The 27,453-nt window shown below is 24.1% G+C and overlaps 1 protein-coding gene across 12 annotated transcripts in view; it reads left to right on the forward strand.

The window, feature by feature from the left end:
• The window catches only part of 5-HT7 (5-hydroxytryptamine receptor 7), a 114,379-nt gene that overhangs the window by 60,313 nt on the left and 26,613 nt on the right, over window positions 1-27,453 (forward strand). For all 12 annotated transcript variants that reach the window (XM_089179841.1, XM_089179845.1, XM_089179835.1 and 9 more), the window contains one exon: window positions 2,376-2,591. In XM_089179841.1, coding sequence (XP_089035967.1) covers window positions 2,376-2,591 — 216 coding nt within the window. The remainder of the gene's footprint in view (window positions 1-2,375; window positions 2,592-27,453) is intronic.

Consider the following 27,453-nt stretch of genomic DNA (forward strand, 5'->3'; position numbering starts at 1 on the left):
GTTTCATGCATATTTAATGAGTATTACATGTATATATGTATATATAAGTTGAGAACAAAATATTATATCCATCTTTTTCTTCTATTTTTTTTTTTTTTTTTTTTTTTTTTTTATTAAACTTAAGATATCTCTTTTCGTTTTTCTTTTTTTTTTAATTTCGTTTTATATTATTATAATTGATTTTTTTTTTTTTTTAATTTTATTATAACTTATATAAGTAAAATATTAATGTTAACATAAGATTTTAATCTTACCTCGAAAAACGTTTCAACTTAATATATATTATTTTCATCCCAAAGAATATATATATATATATATATATATATATATATAGATAAGGAAATAAAGAACATGATTAAAATCCTGGTAGAATTCTCTATCTTTCTCTTTTTTCTTTTTCTTTCGAGATGAATTTTTCATATCTCCAAAAGAAATTATTAATTCTTCTTCTATTCAAGTTTAAACTTTTTAAACCATTACCATTACTCATTTTCTATTAAAAAAAAAAGAAAAAAAATATAATAAAGAAATCAAAGTAGAAAAAGATAGAGACTACATAAAAATCGATTTAAAATATTTCATATTATTTAAAATATTATAAATTATATTATAATAAATTATTATATTATTTTATATGATATTATTACATTTGTATTTCTTTTTTTTTGTTGTTGTTGTACTCTCCATCGTTGTTGATAATATTTTGGAATATTTGTTAGAATTATTGAATATTAACGAGAATCATATGATTACACAGTAAAACATGTATTTTATCATCATCATTATCATCATCATTATCATCATCATCATCATCATCATCATCGTGTAACCAAAAACTCATTCTGTAGAAATAATAACGCGGTAAGAGACGTAATAGAATACAAATTAAAATAAACATCGACACATGTCTATCGAATTACCTGGCTTGGCAACCACCATACCACAGTTTTGCAAAACCCATTATTTTACCCATAATAACGTGTTACCCGTTGAATTTGAGTGGTCATCAGATATATATATATATACATATTCTCATACAAACGTTATTTTACCACTGTGTTGTTCAATCGTTTCATCGTTCATCATTCTTCATCATTGAACTATATATATATATATATATGTTATTTTACATGTTATATACATGTTATTTTTTAATGAGTTAAATATATGCATCTTTTGTATTTACTTTTTCTTTTTGTATTTATTTAATTTTTATTTTTTTTTGTTTGGGAGAAGGGGTGGGTTGGGTTTGCTTTTTTAATAAACTTAAAAAACAAAAAATTATTTAGCCTATTTATTTGTTTGTATATTTATTTATTTATTATTTTATATTCGCGTGTGTGTGTTAGGTGGTTACTGATAAAAAAAAATATATACAATAGATTTCGTGTTTTTTTTTTTTGTTCATTTTATTCGTAAAGAGTTTTCTATCCTACAATTTTGAAGTACCGTGATTTTTTTTCCTCATTTTTTTTCCTTGGTTTCGTTTGGTTTCGTTTGGTTTAGTTTCGTTTAGTTTCGTTTAGTTTCGTTTAGTTTTGGTTATATAGTAGTTCGTTGTTTTTTTCTTTCTTTCTATTATTTGATCGTAGAAAACAAAGAAGCTCAAATTGGTTTGGATCGATTGGAAAAAGAAACAAGTACTTCCCAATAAATTCGATTTAATCTCGTGGCTTCAAAATAATTCATCCAAATTTTCAATACTGTGTGTGACATTTCTCTTCTAGGGTTTTTCTTTTTATCTTTTTTTTTATTTTCCGAAAAAATTATTTTGCAAGTAAAAAGATTAAATATAATATATATTGTAAATTTTTATATAATATCCAATATTTTATTTTATATTATATAAAATTGTATATTATTATAATTTTATATTATTTAATTTACAATTTTATATTATATAATTTATTTTATAATTTATTTATATAAATAATTTTTAATATAGTATTATATTTAATATAATTTCAATATTTAGAAATAATATTTACAAAATATTGTAATATAAATATTTTATTATTTATTTTATAAATTTTTATATAAAATATTTTTTTTATTTTATTTTATATTATATAAAATTTTATATCAATAATTCAATATTATTTAATTTAGAATTTTATATTATATAATTTATTTATATAAATAATTTTTAATATAATTTAATATTATTTAAATATTTAGAAATAATATTTACAAAATATTATAATATAACATTTTATTATAATATTTATAAATAATTAGAATAATTTGATGAATTCATTTATTAATTGTTTAGTATAAGATGTTAATATGAATAGTAAATGTTAGTTAACAATAATTCGTTGATATTTGATAGAAATCACAGGTTTATCGGACTCTTAATTAACATGATCTCTCAGGTATACTACAGAATATTCCGTGCAGCACGTAAGATAGTTCGCGAGGAGAGAAATGCTCAAAGGCACTTGGAAACCCAGTATTATCTGAATATCGAACCACCTGTACAACAACATCAGACGACACCTACAATAAATCGTCAATTTAATTCGGACCTACCAACGAATCATGGAAGTCCACCAATCAAACAACACAGAAGTTCTAGTGCTTCAACAACGGTAAGTAATATCATACTAATTTCAAACTATAACTAATATTTGTAAAAAAAAAACAAAAACACATACACACATATATACTTAAACGTTGCATGTGCAATATTGCATCAATTAATTCAATTCTTTTTTATTTCTACTACGAATTTGATTCATTTATTTATAAAACGAGAAAAAATGAACATCAGCAAAAAAAAAAAAAAAGAAAAAGTAAAAAACCTGAAGCTTTCAGCCAAGTTTTAAAGGGGTTGGTAGTATATAGTTGAATGATCTATTTCGGGTAAGGACCAAGCAGCAGCAGGTAGCACAAGTTGCAATTTTTCACAGTGCTCTCTCATAAATATTGCATCGAAGATATATGTCGGAGAAAAAAAGGGTTATCTCTTAAAAAGGATCCAACCTATTCCAAATTGTTCAAGTATTTGTTTGTTCACACTGTGTGTGTGTGTGTGCATTAAACGTAGAAAAACGATGGGGGAGGGTTGAGGATGTATTTTAGGGTAATTGAAAAACAAAAAATATCTCAAATTATTGAAAATAAAATAAACTACGATAGATAATAAAAAAAAAAACAACAACAAAGATTAGTATATCAATTATTATAGCAGAAAGCTAATAATTATGGCATTTGGAATTAGAAAATTCTTTTTCGAAAAACATTTGTTGCATTTGCAATGATATTTTTTATATTCACCTGTGACACTGATTGTATAAGATATCACTTATCTTATAAAAATTAGTTTATTATCCGACCTTTAAAGTAACACCAAATAACTAATAATTTATTTTAAATATTAATTTACACAAAAATGTTATACGAACATGCATGCCCATACACATGCACCTGTCCTTGAAAAAGTGATTATGATCACTTCAGGATCTCACCTTTTTGTATTCAGAAGTACGAGTATAGTACGAGAAAAGTGAAAATCATTTTCGTGACGTTATACAAACACACACACACACACACACCTGTCCTTGATTTGTTTCATTTGAAAATGTGATTAAGGGTTCCTCTTTTTATGTATCAGTTTTTTAAACAAACCCAATTGAAGCAAATTTTATATGATTGACCTTCAAACCTTTCAGACAATTTATACAAAGCCCAAAATAAATATATATATACGTCGTATGTAGATAATAGGTAGGTGATATGTGTCACAGGTGAATACGTACGTTAGGATACTTCTACTACTACTACTACTCTATTTTCCCATAAAGCGTGCTAGGAATTTTCTTCCCTTTTCAAAAAGTGGGTCGTAACTACGTGAGAATCGAGAATAAAATTCTTCACATGCTCTTCACCTACAACGAGAAGAGAAAGAGTGAGTAGAGAGAGAGAGAGAGAGAGAGAGAGAGAGAGAGAGAGGGAAAAGACGGTGGAATAGCACCCGATAAATTGTGAACCCTTACATGACGTCTTCATATATATATATATATATATATATATATATATATATGTATATGTCATTTCTAATGAATTTTTCTTCTTTGAGCTATACTATAATATTTTTAATTACTTTTAGTATCGAAAAGATTTAGGATGAATTTTTTTTTTGAATTAATTATCGATGTATATACTTATACTACTTTTTCAAAAATATTTTAAGTATTACAGTTTTTCATACATATTTTTATAAAATTCTTATTTTGTAATATTACTGCAAAGAAATATCAAATTAAATATATATTTAATAATAGAGATTAACTAATAATATATATTAATAATTAATATTACTATTAAATAAATATATTAATATTAATAATAGATTTAACTTATTTTAACTAATTATAATAATTAAAAAAAATAAAATTATTTAATTTTAAAAATGTACAATTTATAAATATTATATATAATATATTTCAATAAATTATAATATATTAATAATATGCCCTCGGCCGCCTCATGGCAAATACAAGAGGATCCAGACAAAAAATGAGGACATTACTGATGGCGGTCACCCACTCGATCCTCCTCTATGGGGCTGAGATATGGGGGGATGCGATGCGGGTCAAGAAATACCGACAGGCGATGGTGGCGGTACAGCGGCGGGGGGCACTTCGCATTGCGTGCGCTTACCGCACTGTCTCCGCGGCAGCGGTGTTCGTGATAGCTGGCGTCATTCCCGTAGACCTCTTAGCACAGGAGTGCAAAAGGATATTCGCGTCATGTGTAGAATTGGGGCCGGAAAGGGCCGTCACAGAGGCGCGGACAGAGACTCTGAACAGCTGGCAAACCCGCTGGACGGAAGGCGACAAAGACAGGTGAACGAGACGACTCATAACGGACGTACGATCGTGGTCGGAGAGAAATCACGGGGAAGTATATTTTTACTTAACTCAGTTTCTCTCTGACCACGGATACTTCCGCAGGTACCTGTACCATATGGGGAAAGTAACGTCCCTGTCGTGCAGATACTGCGGACATACTCAGGATAACGCGGAACACACATTTTTCGTGTGCTCGCGGTGGACAGACGCCAGACGGACGCTACGAACCAGGACAAGAGATCTGACCCCAGACAACATAGTGTTCGCTATGATTCAGGATCAGGAAAAGTGGGATGACGTGACGCGTTATGTGACGAACGTACTTAAACAAAAACGAACGGACGGATGCCTAGAAGGCTGACCAACAAACTGAGAGGATGATCAGACATGCCGGCCAGCCCGAAGTAATGTGCACAACAGTCCCGGACTGGTTTGGGGACAGCCGAAGTCAACCACTGACTTCATAAAACATATATATATAATATATTATATATTAAAATTATTATTATATTATTATTTATTATTGTATTAATATACAAATTATATTATACAAATATAATAATATAATAATATAATATATATATACAGGGTGTCCCATATAACTTCATAAACAAGTACTTGCGATAATTTGACATAAAAATAGTTTAAACAAAAATTCATTTACTTTTGATTAACAAAAAATTGCAATAAAGAAGAAGTTTGCAAAAATATTTTTTTTGTAGTAGCGAGGGGAAAAGAATAAGAAATAAGTAGTTATAAGAAAGTAGTATAAGGAATATGTGACACTGTATGTAGCAAGGAGGTTATGTTCAAACCCGCGAGGGTAGACATGGAATAAAGTTTATCAGTTATCAGTTATTTTTTTTGCACGTTTTTAAAGGCTACCTTTGTTCTCTTAAATGACACAAAATATTTTTGAAATTATAGCATGTAGTAATACGATTTCAACGAACTGATATAATATGACCGTGAATATAGTTATATGGGACACCCTGTATATGTATGTTGAAAACGATAAGATATTTGAGATAAACTATAGTTCGTTGAGAAAGTTAGACCAAAGTGCAGTGAGCATATTACGAGAACATGAAAGACCACTTGAGAAAGTAACAATTGCAACATCATCATGACTTTCCGTTGTCCGACTTTTACGAACTTCCAGTGAAAGGGATGAACTTTGACGAGAAAAAGGAAGGAAAATTCGAACAGATGGGATGAAAAAAAAAAAGAAATTTGCTCAACTTTTTTCTTGTCCACCCCGCAAGAACATCCTTTCGAGATAAAAATACTAAAAAAACTAACGTAGTATATCCCGCCCACTATTATTACTTCCTAAACTCGTTGGATAAATAGTTCTCTTTTTTTATCTAACAATAAGTTTACAAATTTTTCGATTTATATAAAATATTCATACTATATATATATATATATATATATATATGAGATATACTACTTGGGTCAAATTTTATGAATTTTACGAAATATTTTGTATGTACGAAGTCAAGCAGGAAATTAAGAAAGAAAATTTTCTTTTTAGAAAAAAAAAAGAAGAAAAAACAAAAATGATTTCTCTAAGGAGGAATAAAAATAAATGAGAAAAAAAAACATAATATTATAAATATAGCGTGAGCCACGAAAGTTTATATCAGAAATTTTTATCATTCAAAAATTTTTACATGGGGATGATAAAAAACAAAATTCAATCAATTACCTTTTTTTAAATTTATTTTTCAAAAACTTTCTGAATAATTTAAAATATAATTTTTAATAAAAATTTTTTTTTAATAAAATATATATTATATTGTAAATATAATATATTAATATAATTTTATAATATAATTTTTAATAAAGTATAAATATATAAATTTTTTTTTATTTTTCAATAATTTTCTAAATAATTTAAAATATAATTTTTAATATAATTTTTTTTTTAATATAATTTTTATAATTATACAATACAATATAATATATATATATAATTTTGTAATAAAATATTTATAATATTTAATATAAAATAAAAAAATGGAAATAAAATAATTTTCTAAATAATTGCTTCTTGTTTATTTTTTCTTTTTTTTTTTTCTTTTTAATTGTAACATCGCCAAATTTATATTATTTTTTTCCAATAGAGAACTTTTTCGACACTCACAGTTTGTATATACGTAAATTCGAATTCTTTTTAAAGAGAAACGATGAGGGTATTAAAAAAAAAAAAAAAAAAAATAAAATAAAAAAGAGAAAAGGATTGTCGAGAATAAAATGCGCGTTATCTTCTACGTTACGATAAATTTTCTTGGTTCTTGCATCGTAGGTAGATTATTATATGGGTCAGAAAAAAAAAAGAAAAAAGAAAAAAAAGATCATCATGGCGAATAAGAGGAACACGTTGAATTTCATATAATTTTTTTTTTTTTTTTACTGGAAATAAAATATTCAAATATCATAACCCTTTTTTAAAAAACGAAGTTCTCTAATAATTTCTCATGAAAATATTTTAAGGATGCATTCTGATAAGTTTGTTTTTTTTTTATTTTTCTTTGAAAATGAAGTTTCCAAAAGTGAAACGAGATAAAAGCTTCGAGATTACGGTTGCTATACGTTTACGTAATCCCTTTAAGGGTTTGATATTCGTGACATACATTACGCGACTTTTATTAGTAGTAGTAGTAGTAGTAATAGTAGTAGTAGTAGTAGTCACGCTTTTGCAATCGTAAACCTTGAAACGCGATATCTATTCACTGTGTTATAGGTTTACATAGGAACAAGGAATTATATTGCATCATTGAGAGAATCAATTACTATTTGGTACTATAATTCTATCAGAAATTACTACTATAGTAATTATAAAATCAATACATATGTATATATGTATACATATATTATATATCTACTAGATGAGATTAAATACTAAATCACATGTTCTTAACTATCATCAAGTATCGCATTTATGTAAATTTTGGAATGTTAGTAATTCAATAACAAAATTAGAGAGAGAGAGAGAGAGAGAGAGAGAGAGAGTGAGAGAGAGAGAGAACTATAAACAAAATTCATTATATAATACTTTAATCAAATTTGTAACTATTTAAAAAATTTCTACATTGTTCTGAGAAATAAAAATCAATGAATTTTATTATGTTAAATGAAATAAATTTATTTTCATCGAAAATCAAAAAGGAAAAAAAAAAAAATCCATTTTAATTTTTACAATTTTTAAATAAATATTAAAAATATATTTATTAGAAGAAAGAAAGAAAAAACGAAAATTAAATTAAGAATATAAAATTAACGATTACAAGTTTTATCAAGTGTTTTATTGTTTAATAAATAAAGTTTGATCTTAATGTATTAACTCGAGCTTGCATTAAATGCATATTTTTTTGTTGTTGTTTTTTTTTTTTTTTTTATGATAAATGTGACACCCTGTGACTATCATAATAAATATCTAAACACATAAATCGGAGTGAGTATCTCGCGCGTACATTTTTTATATTATACATATTATCTACCTATAACACATTTTTTTTTTTTAATTTTAATATCATTGTGAAGGTACATTAAAGTCACAGTTTTTTTTTTTTTTTTTTTTTTTTAAACGAGAGATAGGCTAAAAAAGATTTATAAAACATGTGGTAAATAAAAACAAGTCTGTGATAAATGCAATTTTTCTCATTTCCATTAAATAGTAAAATTAGCTTTTTTTTTTTCATATCTCATTTATCTTTCACGTGTATAAGAATAATAAAAAAAAATAAAAAATAAAAAGAAAACAGAATCCTCGTTTCTTTTTTGCAAGGTTGGAAGAATTAAATGTACTGCTTGATTCGTATGTTTCTTTTTTGTATTTTATTTTGTTTTTGTACCTCATCTTTTACTAGACTTATAAGAAAGAGAGAAAAAGAATGAGAAAGAGAATAAAAAGGAAGGATAAAAAAGTGTGAAAAATATATCATAAATAATACGGTTGTCAGAATGTAACGAGGTAGTAGAATTCACGATAACCAAATGCCGTATCGTACCCAACAACAAACTTAGTTTTTGGTAAAGGGATGATAGATTTCAAAAAAATATTCAAATCCTTTACTTTCTTTCCCCCTCTTGTCCCTCTCTACACATCTGACATTCGTATCCCTTTTCTTCTTCCTCCCTTTCCTTTTCCCTTTCCCTTTTTTTCTATCGCGAAGGTCAAAAGTTCAAAAATGTTATCTAAAAAACATACCATTTAAATAATTCATTTTATTTATATATATATGTATATATTTAAATTCAAATTCTTACGATTCTGTTAATATATAAATGGTTTTTTTTTTATTATTAAATTTTCATTTATATAATATTAATATAAAATAATAATTATAAAAAGTGTATAGTGAAAACTAAAAAATAAAAACTAGAAATTTATTTACATAAATTAGATAATTATGAATTGAAGTGAGTATTATTAAAGTTACTCTTATTTTATATTCAATTATTATATATATATATGTTATAATAAATTTTCTATTAAATTACCTAGTTAAAGAGGGCTTGTAATTTTATTTTATTTTATATTTAATTATATTAATATAGTTATTTCAAAATTGTAAATATTGTTATTTTATATATATATTAAATTTTAATTATATATTTTAAATATATTAAATTATAAATGTTATAATATGTAATTATTTATTATATTATATTATTATATATTCAATTTTATAATATATAATATTATACTAAATTAAATTTTTTTTAAATTTATATATAATTTATATTATATATTTAATTTAATTTAATTTATAAATAATTAGAAGAAGAAGAAGAAAAAGAAGAAAATCACAAAAATATTGTTACATATATATATAATAAATAAAATAAAATGGTTCTAAAATCTTCGAATAAAATCATCGGAAGTATTTTTCTTTTTGAAATATAGTACAAATCTCAAATCTAATTTACCCATAGTCATAATAATAATAATAATAATAATAATAATGATAATAATAATAATAATAATAATCATCATCATCATAATAAAAATGATATTAGATATAAGATATTATATAAAATCGATAAAACGTGATACGATTAAGAATATCTATTCTCTTTGTTAGAAAATTCTTTGTGTGGAACAATTGGGGGTGGGTGGACGAGGGTGTAGGGGATTTTAGTAGAGAAATTGGTATTACGTGAGGCTATGCATACGTGAGATTCGAATGTTCCAAGGAGTAGTGAGAAAGCGGAGTACACTACAACCCCCTCCCTAATTCTCCCAGACTTCCTCCCCCCCTGAAGCGATTACCTGACTGGCTACAATCTCATGCGAACCCTAAAATAAGCGTTCGTGTTGGCTAACGGTTAGTGATAATAGGTCAACGATCGAATATCTTTCCTTATCACTTATTCTCTACGTTCTACCCCCCTACCCTCCTCCTCTTCCTCCTCCTCCTCCTCCTCCTCCTTTTCTTTCTTATCCCCACTCCTGAATTCTTCCACTTTTTATTAAGCAGCTTAATAGCTGTATAAATAAGAATATTTATTTTCTTTTTGTTTTTAATTTTTGATTTTCTTTTTGTTTTTAAGTACAAAATGCACCTTCTTGATTTATGTAAAATGTTGTTCTTTTGATTATTACAATAATAATAATTATAATAATAATTATATATATATAGTAATATTTATATTATTACTTATAAATATATATATTATTTAAAATAATTATCTATATTTTAATAATAAATATATATATACAATTTATATTTCATTTCTATATATATATATATATATATATATTTAAATTCTATTTTATTTTTATTTAAAGTTAATTACTATAATTATTTTCTTATTTCATGGTAGATATTTATTATATTGATAATATTTCCATTTTTTTTATTTTGTAATTAAAATGTTTTTTTTGTTTCTTATATCTTTAGTATTTTTATAATTAAAAATGTCTTACGTTATTTATTTATTTATTTTATCAACTTAGAAAAGCTGATTTATATCTTCTCCATTTCCCCCTAGGAAATTGATTTTCTTTATAAGTAACAATATTTGTAAAAAAAATAGTCTATATAAAAAATTTTTGTTTGTCGTATCTTTCGTTGTGAGATAAATGAATGAAAGATCGTAGTGAAGGTTGGGGGAGGAAAAGTGGGGGATGCTGTGTCTACGGTTATAGAACGGATATAACTGATAGATCTATGTCAAAGGTTAGATTGATTTTCGTTTAAGCTCGTCAAACATACTTTATTTTCATTATTATTTTATCTTTTTCCTCTCTCTGCATGTGTGTGTGTGTATCGTTTCATTTCCTAAAATACACTACAATTATTTTCTCTCTCGCGATACATTTTCGAATCATATTATTATATTATTATTGAATACAGGATATTAGAAAAATTATTTTTGTCGAGTGAGAAAAATTGTGATTGAAATCCGATATTTTAAAAAAAGAATAAAAAAAAAGTAAATAAACTTATCATCGTTGAAGAAAAAAAAGAACTTAACGAGACTATCGTTAAAATTTTTAAAAATAGTATAATAACAATTTAAAAAATTTATAAAATATTATAATTATACTTTCCAAATTATATATATATATATATTATATTCTATATATTTATTATTATATATTATATAATTATATAAATTTATATATTTTTCGTTAAATAAACTTCAATATTAATTATATTAATTATATTAATTTATTTGTATTTTATTGATAAGAATGGTAAAAAAAACCCCTACTCTGAGAATAAGTTTGTTGCGTTTATTGTACGAAAAGCTTGGATTGATTTTGAAAAAAAAAAAAGAAGAAGTAAAGTACAAAAAAAGCCCATTGAAAACGACTAGCAATGGATGCAGTGTGAAGTAGTGGTCTTTGTGTATTAGAAAACCAGCTAGTGGAAATAAGTGGCGTTCTGGAGTTGAAACTCGTTGGGATGATGTTGCTGCTGCTGCTGCTGTAGCTGCATTGGCCACACGGAAAATGGGTTCTTAGAAGAGAAACTCAAACCCCCCTTTCCTCCTTCCAATTCCTTCTTCGAATCTCGGGAAGTGTAAAATCGAGAAATAAAAATTCGTTGAGGAAAACGTTTTACGATAACGAAATAGTTATCTAACTGATAATCTGTTTCTTTTTCAAGTGAAAACTTCTTTAAAATGGGGTTGATTTGAAAAAAGTGAACGAAAATCCGTGTGTAACGGCAACGAAACGATGAAACGTGCCACTATGGTGGTAACGAGACAAACATATGCACATCTATTGGATTTAGCCTAAGAGAGAATGAGATAGAAGACAGTATGCATTTGTTTCTTATTATCTCGGTTTCCACTTTATATGGTGCTTCGTAGTCCCCACTCTTGACTACTAAGTATTGTATATGTATATGTTTGTGTGCGACTGCATATTACGAAGCGTAGACTCATATTAACTCAATTCTACAGATTTAAAAATATAAATTAGTTCTTCGACTGGCCGCTAGACTATCTACGTTTCTCACAAGCAAAGCTGTTTTTTTTTTTATAATAAATAAAGCCTAAAATTATCTTACACCTGATACTTTGCATTCGACTAATTCTCTCGAAGCGAAGGTTTTAAAAAGGTTTCATTTCTAACACGTGTGATCTGCACACATGATTTTTTTGTTTGTTAAATATATAAACGTTCTATTATAATTTTTATTATATCTATATATATATATATATGAACTTTGAGGAATTTTGTGTGAAACTCTTGGAGTTCAGGTTTGGACATTAACTAGATTAAAATAGGACTGCATACGTTATAGTCCTGCGGTCTCATAGTTCATCCTCTAGTGGCACTTTATTATCCTATCTCTCACCCTTTTCACAGCTAATTTCTAACGTAATCTTCAACTTAACTGTTGCCATTATCTATGAGCCCTTTAACAAATTACTTTTCTCACCATTCAGATAGAAAGAGAGAATGGGGTTTCATAGAAGTTGTCAGAAATAAATTAAGGTAAAATTATTATGCAACAATTTTAAAAAATTGAAAAAAATTAATTATACTTTTATTACTTATCATGAAAATTGAATAATTTTTTTTTTAATGATTTTTAATTCTTACGTTATAAAAATAATTATTTTATAATTTTAATCATTTTAACAAACATAGGACCTGACCAAAATGTCATGAAAAAAAAATTAAAAAAAAAAAAAAACCCCCACGTAAATAAAAATCTTTTATTACCTAATTTTACTTTATTTAATTAAAAATTCATTACGTAATTGTCACATCGTTTTAATGTCATAATTTTATTTTTGTTTTTATTGTTTTTTTTGTTTTTTTTTTCGGTGGATATAATAAAAATACAAATGAACGAGTACTTTACTTTTCAATGATTAAAATGTAAAAAAAAAGGGCCATAAAAGAGAGATAGAGAAAAACGAGAAAAGAGATATATACGAATGATAAGTACAATGAATGAGTAAAGAAAAAAAATATGAAAAAAGAAGGAAATGAAAGAAAGAATGAAATAAAAAAGAAGAAAAAAAAAAGAAAGAAAGAATGAGGAAAGGTGGATGATAAGAAAGAGTGGACCTTTGTTACCGGTAAAAAACTTTCTTACCCTAAAAAAGGGATACTCCAATTAAGCACGTACGAATCTCTTTTTTAACCCTTATGCAATTTCCCACTTATTTTAAAGGGTGAACATTGAGACAAGTGGATACTTCTCGTATGTTACGTGAATAATAATTTCTAAATGATTGAATGAATCAATGAATGAATGGATCAATGAATGAATCAATCATGAATGAATAAATGATTATGAATTTTTTCCTCAGCATTTGTTTATTTTTTATTTTTTTTATATATTTTCGATGTTGGAGATAATATGAACATTGTGAAATTTAAAAAAAGAAAATACATTTCAACAAGTGTATTAACAAATAAAATTTAATTATATTATTAATATATTATTAATAATATATTATTTAATTAATACAATTATAAATAATATATATATATATATATATATATTTAATTTAATATTATATATTATTATATGTGTGTATTTAATAATATTATTAATAATATATAATTTAATAAAATATATATATTTAATTTAAACAAAAATATATTTGCAAAATAACATATCAACGTTAATTAAATATTTTATTTAAAATAAATTAATTATTTCCAATATTTCTAATATATTTTATTCCCCAATTTTTATAATTTTGTATATTGGTACTCTAGACCTACCAATGCCTATTAATTATTTAATATTTTATTATAAATATTAATCATTTTTTAATCGAAATATATTTAAGAAAATAATTATTCTTACAAATATTTGTTCCTATAAATTATAATTGTTTATAATTATCAATTTTTTTTTACAACATAATTTTAAAATAGAAACACGTAAGAGATACTTTTAAAATTCATATTAAAAAGAGTTTACTAAATAAAAATGAAAACTCATCTCAGGTGATAGTTTTTTTTTAAATAAATTAAATTATAATTAAACAACAAAATCAATCGAATCAATGACGATAGAAATCAAAGGGGAAGAGAGAAGAAGGTGTTCAGATAATTTTATCTTTTTATTTTTTTATATCTTACATTATCTCTCATTTATTTTTATAATTCTTTCACACGTTTAGTTGTATTACTAACGAACCAACCCCTTTTCTTCTATTAATGTAAGAGAAAAAAAGAAAAAGAAAAAGATAAAAAAGGGAAACCCTTTTATCATTTTTAAAACGTGAACCAAGGATAGTTTTGTAAAAGAAGCAACGAGAATTATGTAATATCAGACACACTAGCTTTTCTTTACCATCTTTTAACACCATATTTTGTATCTTTCCCTTTGACGTTGTTCTACACTTTTTTACCTGCCTCTATATATGAGTATAATAATATGTATATATATGTGTGTGTGTGTGTGTTTGGGTGTGGGTGTAGTACTTTCTCCCTTGTACTTGTTCATTTATTTTCTCATTGTCAGACTAATTTTTCTTTCTTTTACACACACACACACATACATACATACAAAGCTTTTTTTTTCAACGTAACAAAACTTTTTCTGCACAGTTGTCGTTTTGATTGAAAATTTTATTAATTTTTTACTTTAAACCTTTTTTTTTTTTTATTATAAGTACACACTTCGTAAAAATATTTAATTCGATCGTATCTAAATTTGAAGTTTAATTTAAGTTTTTTTTTTTTTAATTAGGGGTTATAACATAAACAAATTATTTTTAATTATTTTATTTACAATTACTAGCAAACAGATATTTTATTTCAATCAATATTTTTTAGTTTTTTTTTTGTTCTTTTTATATATACTAATAACAACAAAAACAAAATATAAATTTGTTTATTTGGTTGTTTTATATTTTGTATTTTATTATTTTTATATTTTATATTTTTATTATTTTTACATTTTATATTTTTGTATTTTTAAACAAATTATCTATTTTAATTACGAATATGACCTATATCCAAAAAAAAAAAAAATGTACATTTGTTCGAATTATAAAATTAAAAAAAAAACATTAGTTTAAATTTAAAATACACAAAAAAAAAATGTAGATACGTAAAATATGAAATTGTACAATATCTCAAAGAATTCACTTGAGGGTGTATTTTTGTGAAAATCAAGAGAAAGAGAGAGAGAGAGAGAGAGAGAGAGAAACTCAATCGAATAATACCTAACCAAACCTAAGTTATTTTCAAACGTTATCTTTTCAAGGTGTGGTACACTACACTCGGAAATCGTTTCAATCTTATGTAGATTAATAGAAGTATTATAGTACTTTGATTATAGGTATAGGCTTTATTTTTTTTCTCATTTCTTTTTTTCCCCAAGGTCATAAAAGTAGTCAGCACATTCGTGTTTATCGTGAAACGAAATCAACCAACTCATACCAAATGTAATTTCTCACTAATATTCGTAACTTTTGATCTTTTGCAAATAGGAATTATCATTTGTTTCCATTTTGAAAAATATTTGTTATTTGTTTAACAAAAATCTGTAAAAAAAAAAAAAAAAAAGAAAGAAAACATTTGGTTAAGCCGGCAAATGCAAATTCCCTTGAAATCCCTATGGAATATTTGAATATAATCTAAGTTCCTGTTGTTGTGTTGTTAAGCAATACATAAGCCCAAAATCCATATATATATACATATATACATATATTCATATATATAATACATGTAATATATTTATATTTATAGTTCATAAGTATACATTGAATTTATGTGTTCTAACTAATACATATATATATATAACCTAAGAATGAGATTAAGTTGGTCTAAAATATATTATAGTATATTATAGTTCACGTATATTATAGTAATAGTCGTCGGGCTGTAAAGATACGAGCCCGTTTATCTTGTTACGAGAGAAATAGAAAAAGAGAGAAAAATAAAAGAACATATTCATAAAGTATATGTATATATATATATATATAGATATATATATTTGTAGAAATGCTTTTTCACACATCTTGGAAAATTCTCTTTACGGATACTTGAATTTAAACAAAGATATACATACATATATACATAGAATACTGTATGTGTGTTCGTCATGAAATTTAATGTAGAGAAAAGATAAAGGTTTCATCTAAATGATTATATATATATATATATATATATGTATAAATTAATTACTTTTCTTTGAAACGTTTCTTGTTTCCTTTTATTTTCTTTTTTTTTTTAAATATAATTTTCTTCTTTATCTTAGAAAAAAAAAACACAAGGTTTTTTGTAAGACAATTATATAATATAAGAGTTTAATTATAAACCTGAAATAAATTTCTTGTACTTTTAAAAAAAAAATTAATTTATTTGAAAAATGTGTGTTTAACGAGGATTTTATTATTTAAAAAATAATTTCTCTAGCTTTTTTTTTTGTATCTTTGATTTATTAATAGTAAACATTTATATTATTTATTTTAATAACAGAGATTATGCTTGCAAAAAAGAAAAAAATACAAAAAAGTACAAAACCGAAATAATCAAAAGAAAATATATTTTGTCATTTCCGATAACTCTCGTAATTCGATTTTAAAAATCTTCCTTTTTTCTTCAAATGGATGAAATAATAATGAAAAAGTCATTTTCTAAAAAGCCATCGTGTCATCTTTTTTATCATTATTCGACCAAGCATATTTTCCGTTTAAAACAAAGAAAGAAGAAAGAAGAAGAAGAAGTGGAAAGAAAAAGTTAAAAGAAAAAAAAAAACAAACAAACAAACAAACAAAATGTAGAAAGAAAGAAAAGGTGGAAAAACTTTTTTATCTTAAAAAAAAAAAAAGAAGAAAAAAAAGGAGAAAAAAGTAGGGGGTAAAAATAGTGAGTACTCGTAATAACGAGAATTTCGAAGTTTTTTTTTTTTTTTCTTTTTTTCGCTGCAACCAGTTGGAAATCTTGGAACTTTTCAAAATTGGACAGCTGGTACACGTTTCTCGCGATATCTTCTTCTCTCATTTTTTTTTTTTTTTTTGCTTTTATAATAGCTTTTTCATCTTTAATTCTCTCTGTCTTTCTCTCTCTTGTTGGTTTTTTTTTATGTCTTCACTCGTTCATTTCATTTTCTTTTCTCATTAACGAGGAAAAAGAGTAGTTTATATTACGTAAAAAAAAAAAAAAAATTCTACTAGCTCGTTAAAGTCCGATAAAGATACGAGGATGGATTTCGTTAATTAAATAGGAAATTAAAAAAAAAAAAAAAAGAACAAATTAAATTTAAAACAAAATTCAAAAGAAAAAAAGAATAATCAAAAATTACGATAAAGTTTTACACATGGTAAATCAAAAATGGTACTCAATAATATTGTTTTGTTCTTACATATATAATATTTATATTATTTAAATATAATATAAATATTACAATTATTGAATAAATTATAATTTAAAAATTTCAAAAAAAATATTAATTTTTTCATTTAAATATACAAAATATAAAAATACACAAGATATTTTACAAATATAAAATACTAAAAAGAGTCATTGATTGAATAAAATAAATATATAAATTATAATATAAATAGTATAATTAGTGAATAAATTATAATTTGAAAATTTCCAAAATATTTTCATTCATTCATTTAAATATAAAAATACAAAAAATATTTCGGAAATATATAAAATACTAAAAAGAGTTTATTTCATAAAATTAAATTTAATAAAATAAATAAATAATAACATAAATATCATAATAATTTAATAAATAAAAATTCTAAAATTTCAAATATTATTCTACATTAATTAAAATCAATCAAATTAGGTTTTATTAATCATTAGATGATAAAATTTCTATAAAAGTTTGTAAAACAAATGAAAAATGATCAAAAGAGAGAGCTAGTGAGTGAGTGAGAAAGTGATAGAAAGCAAATAGGGGTAAACACGGAAATAACATTGCGATCGAATAATCGTGTAATCGGTAAAGGTAATTCGTTGGAAACAATTGGAGTGCGGTCAGAGTATGCGATATTCGAAAGCCTCTTCGTGATCGACCAAGGTTATATTATCTTCGTTCAATTCGTAGAAACATATTGTGTTAAATTATGCGAGAATAAGAATCCACCCACCCACCCTTTACATATACGAAGGAATTATATCAAGATATTTTTCACCTACATTTTTTAATCTTGTTTCTACATTTTCTTCCTATTTCTATTACATATTTTTGACAATTTTTCATTTTGACACTATGTCCTTTTTTATTTATTTTATTTTTTTGTAACTATTATTTCAATATTTTATTTTTCACATATATTTTTTGAATTATCGTTTCACATTTTTTGATTCTTATTATTTTTTGTCTTTTTTAGCGTCTTCTTATTTCTATTATACTTGTGACACTAGTATTGTCATATTTTTGGTAAATATATTTTCCTTCTGTTTTACAGTTTCGTTGTTAGTAATTTTTTTTTTTTTTTTTGGTTGAGATTGAAACGTCACGAACGTCAGTGTAACGAAGGTTGAATCGAATAAACCTAATCCTCTAATTTCCCTCACTCTCTCTCTCTCTCTCTCTCTGTCTCTTGCACTATCGTGCAAATTTGCTTTATAATGAGTTTCTTGATAAACATCGACGTGACGTTAGTATAGTGTTCAGGGATATCTGCATTGGTCAAAGTTGAAATTCATACGCGTCACCATTTGCGGCTGATTTTCACTGTTGTATATTACGAACCTAAAACAACACAACAACCACCCTACCGTCTTCATGACGTCCTTTTGAACGTTAAGAACGTTTAATTGTTTCCCTGTGGAGTTGACAATTCACACACACACACACGACACACATACACAAACTTGATGTAAGAGTAAAATCCGTATTTGAGGTGAATATTATTATACAATAGTTGATACAATATGAAACAAGTTTAAATCTCCTTTGGACGTGTTAAATATGGCAAACGTATTCTATTTTTATTCTATTCAAAGTAAGAAATTTCTATAGAATGGATGTGATTTGAAAAACATGTGTGCAGATCAAACGAAATTTTGAGGTTTTTTCCGAAAAGTAGTGAGGTTTTTTCCGAAAAGTAGTGAGTTTTTTTCCGAAAAGTAGTGAGTTTTTTTCCGAAAAGTAGTGAGTTTTTTTCCGAAAAGTAGTGAGGTTTTTTCCGAAAAGTAGTGAGGTTTCTCCCGAAATGTAGTTAGGTTTGTTTCGATAATTTTGAGTTTTTTTCGGGGTTTGTTTTAGCGAGACATGATCAAGTGCACACGTACTTTGCGAACATTTAAAGTTGATTCTTTTGATAACAATGCTTTGAACGAGAAATATTATTGCTATATGCTGAAATCATTTTTTATGTTGAATCATCCGCTTTTCGCTCCTTCTACTAGTTACAGAGACCACCCTTTATATAAATGCTGTATGATATAATATAATATATATATTATATAAAATCTAGGAAAAAGTTTTTACTCGTAAAGTCTTCGTTCTTTGAAAAAAGAAGAAAAATTAACTTGAATGACAATGGTAAGAATTTTTTTTATTATTTTTTTTTTTATTTTTAATCTTTCACTTTAATTTCGTTCCCACTTCCTACCTTCCTTTTTTTCATCCCTTGGATTCACATTCCAGGATATTCCAGTTATTAACCCCTTTCTCTCTTTTTTCTTTTCTTTCATTCATTTTATTTTATTTTATTTCTTCCTTTCCTTTGCTTCTTTTCTTTTTACATCCGTATCGACTCTCTTTATCATTTATCTCTTTTTTTCACCTACTTTATTTTTTTTTTTTTTTTTGCGAAAAGAACCATAAAAGAATAAAAAATTAAATTTCAAGAAAAAAAAGAAGAAGCTTTTAATGTATTTCAATTCTAAATATTTTTTCATATATAAAATTATTATCCATTGAATGCATGCATTTGTAACAGATTGTAATTAACTTTAGCTACGACGTTACAACTTGCAAAATGTTGAAAGATTTATTAAACGATTTATCAATTGTTTATTATTATTTACTCATGGGGAAGTCAAAGGTATATTGACCCACATATTATTTTTAGATCTTTTTGTTTTATTATTATTATTTTATCTTTAATCATTTTTATTTTTTTTTTTTTATTTATTTCTATTAATTACATTTCAGTTAATTATCGACAAAATAGAAAATTATTTCTTCCAATATAAAATATGAAGTGAAGAAAAACATTCTTAAGAATATTTTTTTTCTTATTGGAATAATAAGGTCGAATGAAGGACGATTAAAATTAATCTTAAAACTTTTCTTTTATTTTTCATTTTCCCTTCTTGAAGTAAAAACAAATAAATAAGATATTACATAAGTTTCAGTTTTTAACACGAAATAAAACCAAAAAAAAAAAGAAATTCTTTTTATTTCATCTTAATAATCATATTTTTTATACTTGTTATTTATTTACAATGAAATTTATTATTTAATCTTTCATTTTGTCTTTTTTAAAGAATATTAACTTATAAATATTAATAAGTTAATATTATTTATACTTTTATTTATAATTTATTCTTTATATTATATCCAATATAATTTATAATTTATTATTTATATTATATTCACAATATACTTAATTTATAATTTATTTTTCATTATTTTCTATTATATTGTACTTATAATTTTATTCTTTTTCTTTTTTTTTATTTCTCATATTCTTTTTTGTTTTTTTTTCCATTTTTTGAGAGGGGGGGATTTTTTTTATTTTATTCTTATTTTTTATTTTATTTTATTTTTCACTCCTTCTTCCATACCTTTTTTTTCTTTTCTTCTTTTTTATTTTCATTCTCATTAAAAATAGATAACACCTTATGAAGGGTGAAATGGTTGAAAAAGAGAGAAATATAAAGAGAGAGAGAGAGAGAGAGAAAAAAAGGACCATCGTTATTCTCAGCGGGCTCGTTTGATCTTTTACGTAGTGGAAATTTTAAGGAGGTAATAAAGTTACGTTTCCAAACGTCCTACCATCTTCTCAAACTTCTTACGTAGATTTACTACGTAGTTCGATTTTAAAAACGTAAAAAAAAAAAAAAAAAAAAAATGAAGATATGTGAGTATGTACGTAAGTGTATGTGTGGGAGAGCATGATGTGTGTAAAATATCCTCACATTATATTTTTTCTTTTATTTATATTATTTTCTTAAATTATTAACTAGCAAATTCGTATATTTTAATATATTCTTTATTTTATTATATTATATTTGTTTATCTAATGTTTTTTTTTTATTGTTATTATTATATTGTTCTGCATTATATATATATATATATATATAGTCTATTATTTATTTATTTATTTAATATTATTCAATTTTTATTTAATTTAATTATTTAATTTGTTATTAATTAATTAAATATTATATTATATATTAGATATTATTATTACTAACAAACTATATTAATTTAACAAATACGTACATTATAAAATATACGTTATTGTAATATTTTATTATTATTGTTATATTATATTTGTTTATCTCGTCATTTTTTTTTTATTATTATTATATTATTCTACATTATATATTTTTTTTTGTTCAATAATATTCTTTTCGAAAAAGATTACAATGATCTTGTAAGTTGGTACATTTATCTCGTACGTTTGTTTTTTTTTTTCTTTTTTTCATAAATTATAATGTAATCCTGAACAAAATGATAGAAAAAGAGTAATAGAAAAATATATAGATAGATTTATATACACACATGTATAAATATAGTTAAAAATTATGTGAATGTTAGTGTGGGTGTGAAGAGAGAGAGAGAAAAATTGTTCCACTAGCTGAATCATCGTCGAAAAAACCACCTCTTGTCATCGATCTTGACATTTTAAAGTCACCTTTCTTTTCTTTTATTTCATGTCTTTTTTCTCTCTTATTTTTTTTTTTTTTTTTTTTTAGTTCTTTTATCCTTAGGTTACTTTCTTATACTACTGCCGCCACCACCACTACTAACCCCTTTTTATTCCTCCCCCAAACTATTTTCTTCTTTTCATGTTACAAGTTGAAATGTTCGAGTCATGTAGGAAACTTCATTCATTAGAGTGCGTTTGAAAAATCGATTATTAAAACATTGTCCTAGTTTGAGATTGTAAATACAATAGTAATATAGTAGTAAGAGGATAAAGGGGAAAATAAGGTAAAAGGTTTGACCTTCGAATTTTAAATATCTGATCGATAAAGACATTTTTAATATTTGTCCTTTAAAATCATTCTTTTCTTTTCTTTTTCTTTTTCTTTCTTTCTTTCTGTATTTGTTACTTGTAAACTTTTATTTGATTTGATTTGTTTTATTTAATTCTTTTTTTTACGATTATTTTCTGTTTTATTCATCAATTTTTTTTTTTGTTATTTTATATATACAGGGTGACCTGTAACTGGTAGTACAAGCGAAAAGAAGGTGATTCTAAATGAAAAAATAAATCAAAAATATAGAATAAAAATTTTTCGTTTGAGACTTTGTTTTCGAAAAAATCGACTTTGAATTTTCATAAAGTACACGTGCCCCTCATCATGTCTCGTTATAATGGACCTACGAACTTTTCATATAAGAATAACCTATATACATATATAGAGTATTTCCGAAAAGTTCATGGAGTATTTCCGAAAAGTTCATGGAGTATTTCCGAAAAGTACGTAGGGTATTTCCAAAAAGTTCGTAGGTTTGTTATAACAAGACATGATCAAGTGCACGCGTACTTTGCGAAAATTCAAAATCGATTGTATCGAAAACAAAGCCTCAAACGAAAAATATTTATTCGATATTTTCAATTTATTTTTTCATGTAGAATCATTCCCTTTTCGTTTGTACCACCAATTACAGATCACCCTGTATATATGTATATTTAAATTCAGTGTTACATTGTATGTTAAAGTTGTAATTCATAAATTGTTCAACCAATTTTAATACATTATTTTTTAGTTTTGTATTTATATATTATTTTTATTCTTATTTTTAATTTTATATTTGTAAAATATTTTTTGTATATATTATTTTTATTTTTAATTCTATATTTGTACAGTATTTTTTTTTATATAATATATCTATATTTATTTAGTATTTTTATATTTATTTTTGTACATACAATTTTTATATTTGTATAGTATTTTTTGTATATTATTTTTTATATATTATTTTTATATTTATATAATAATTTTGTACTTATTTTTATTTTTATTTTTATATGTGTATAGTATTTTTTCAAATATTATTTTTATTTTTTATTTTATTATATATATATATATATTACTTTATAATACACGTATTCCTAATTTATAAAATAGTATTATAATAAAAAAAATAATAATATTATAGTATACTCAATAAAAAAAAAAAAGAAATCAAACGGGGATTGATCGGTCAACCAATAAAGTAACATGAGAAAATTATAGCGAGATATTGTTCTTGATATAAATTCGTACCCTATCCGTCTCCTCCTCTTTCTACTCCTCCTTTTCAAACCCCCATATAAAAATATATGGTTTAACTCAAAGACTGAAAAGTTCGGACAAGAAATATCTTCAGTTTTTCTCTCTCAAAAAAAAAAAAAAAAAAAAAAAAAAGAAAAAAGACTAAGATCTGAAGAATATTGATAGATCGATCGAAGTAAAGGTGGATTTTCAAGAAATTTATTATACTATACTATACGGAGTTAGGATGGAAGTCATGGTTAGGTGAGGGGGTGGTGGAGAGGGGGTTAGGAAAGATTTCGTTGAGCATAACGAGTCTTATGGAAAATCGATATTCGATTTGGTGACGACGAAGACGAAAGACGAAGACGATAAGAACGTGAAAGAAATATCAAATATGTGAAAAGGAATGTGGGTGGAGAATGACGAGGAGGAGGAAAAAGGTGGAGTAGTTAAGGGGAAGTTAAAAAGAAAGGTTTTAAAATGAAGGAATCCGCGATAAAAACAATAGCTAAGCAAAATGTTTTGTCTAATCAACTTTTTGTTCAAATAACTAATAACAACGATTTGTTTTTATTTTTTTTTTATTTTTATACGTGGATAAACAATAATTATTTATTATTTGGAAATTATTATTATTTATTATATTATATTATATAATATTATTTATATTATTATTTGTTGTTTATTTGAAAATAAAATTTCAAACGAAATCAAATTTAATAGAAAAAGAAAAAAATGATATAAAAAAAATTTCTAGCAAAAGAATATAGTTTATGAAACTTTTTTTATTGATAAAATTTAAACAAAAAAAAGAAAAATAATCTTTTTTCACACCCTATATACAATTGTTTAAAAAAAAAAACTAAAAAAAAAATAAAAAAACACGTAAAATCGATGGATGATTCCTTTCGATTCTTGACTACAATTTTACTCTGTAAATAAACATACGTATGTGTGTATGTGTATATGTGAGGTTTGGTTGTTTGCATATGCTACTAAATAAACTTTTGATGGACACACATGTTCGAATTGTAAAAATACGATCTTTTGTTCTTGTAACAAAAACTACCTCGTATTTTACACGTGTACAAAATGCAAATAAACTTTCATCTATTTGTATCTTTTCTTTTTATCTTCTATCTATATTGATCTTACTTTATGTATATTCTCTCACCTCTCTCTCTCTCTCTCTCTCTCTCTCTCTCTCTCGCTCTCTCTCTATGTCTCTCTTTTTCTCATATTTTTTACATAAATGTACTAAAAGATTTCTGTTTCTTATAAGTAAAGCACACGCACACACATATTTATAAAAACTATTCTCTATTTTACTCTATTATTCGATATCGTATTTTTTTTTTTTTTTACTTCATTCTAGATTTATTTTGTTACCGGAAATAAAATCTATGGATAAAAAAGAAAAAAAGAAACAAGAAAAAAATATAAAGAAAGAAATAGAATTGAAAAGGTTATGGAAAAAGAAAGGAAAATAGAAAAAAAATATAATCGAATTTTATATATCGAAGATGAACAAAGTAAAAACTGCTACATTTTTATTTTCAACTTATTTATCATTTAAAGAATAAAAATAAATAAAAATATTAGAATTTGGTAAAAAAAATATTATTATATTTTTACTATAAAGAATTTTATTTCTTCTTTTTTAATAATATTTTAAATAATTTTTCTTTTATATTATAATTTTTTTTTCTTTTAACCTTATAATAATTATAACGAAACTATAACCAAATTATAACCAAATAGTTTATAATAATTATAATTAGGATAATTAAATAATATTATATTATATTTATATTTATATTTATTATTATATTTTTTTTTTAGTTTTTTTTTTTTCTTTAATTTGTTGTTTCTTTTATTTTAATTAATATAAATGTATATATATATATATATATATATACACATATTAATAATAATATATATTATTGTTATATTATTGTTTAATTACAAGGATTTAAAAATAAAAAAAAATAATTATCAAAAAAGCAACTTACAATTAATTAAAATATATTTTTTAAGTATAGATCATTATATGTTAATAAAATACCATTGCTTATTATAATAAACGTGAACCTAATGAAACTACTGAAATTTGACATGTGAAATGAGATGAAATAATAATTGTTTAAACTGATCGTTATAATGACATCGTTTAAATGCCATATGTTAGATCTCATGACTATTGATCTTTTAGATATTTGGCAGAGATCATTTCCACTGAAACCTTACCTTTATCCCATTCTTCCTCCACCTCCTCTTCCACCTTCTCCTACTGAATTCATGGGGTTCGTGTTGCTGGGCTGTGCTTCTTTCGATTGGAAAACCCGAGAAAAGAGATCGTTGAATTATTCAACGAAAAGCTAGCACGAGTGGATCGTGAAACTTTACACTATCGTTGAAAAGAAAGGTGGGGGTGGAAGCTGAGGCTGAGGGTGAGGTGTCAGAGTTAAGGAGAAGGAAGAGTAATAATAATAAAAAAAAAAAATATAAAAAAAAAGAACTATATATCTACAATATTGACGAGATTATTATACTCTCTAGTTTCTCGTATTGAATTACTCGATTTAACGGGAAGATAAGATAATGATGTTAATAATCTTTTTACAAAAAAAAAAAACAAGAAAATAAACAAATTTAACTAATCTATCCCGTAGGATTTATTCGATATAATAATAAATTGATTGGTGTTTGTTTTAGTTTGTATAAATATAATTAATTAATATATATTATTAAAACATAAATAAATAAAATATATTATATAATATATATTATAATATATTATATATATATTTATTTATTTACATATAAAATTATACATATATTATTTTCTATTACTTACGTTTATACTTTGTATTTTATATTATTTTATATTATTTGCGCGATTATATTTGTAAATGTAAACTATACTATTACAAAAGTTTCATATTTTAATTATTTACCGATAATATATTATATTACAATTATAATAATAATATATAATATAATTGGTTAATTTTTTTTTATTTTTTTTACATAAATAAATCCTTTTTAGTTATTCTAAGAACACATATTCATATTTTTTCTTGTATTGCATAATTTTGTTTCACGTTTTTTTCTTTTTTTCTTCTGAATTTACGTATTCCAAGCATTCGACCTATAGTTTGTATATATAAATATATATTGTGTATGTAGAAATACATATGTACATATGTATGTTATATATAACATAGTTAGTTTCACAAATATCAAATATCGAATCTCTTACACGAATATCGAAAGAATACATTGTGTAAAAGGAGAAACATCGATTGTGGTAGATACGTATATGTAAATATTTAAAAGTATCATGAAACATTTATGAACCAATGGACTTTTAATAGTAACTTTTATCATTGTCCTTTATAGTACTAGAATATATAATGTATCTATTATTTATTTATCATTTGTTCATATATCTTTTAATTGAATTACAAGATTTATTATATAAGTCAATATCTTTATTATTATTATTATTATTATTATTATTATTATTTTTATTATTATTATTATTATTATTATTATTATTTTTATTATTTAGTTACTTAAAGTTCCAATTTTTTTTATTACATTTCATATAGCATAAATATATGTATATTGTATAAAGAATTAATTATACATAAATATATATGTATAATTTTATATTACATATTATAAATAATATTTATATATATATATATATATATATATATATATATATATATATAT

Source organism: Polistes dominula, unplaced genomic scaffold (genome assembly GCF_049000335.1).
Source record: "Polistes dominula isolate Pdom_NZ unplaced genomic scaffold, Pdom_raw_medaka contig_49, whole genome shotgun sequence".
In the NCBI taxonomy this organism is placed as follows: Eukaryota; Metazoa; Arthropoda; class Insecta; order Hymenoptera; family Vespidae; genus Polistes; species Polistes dominula.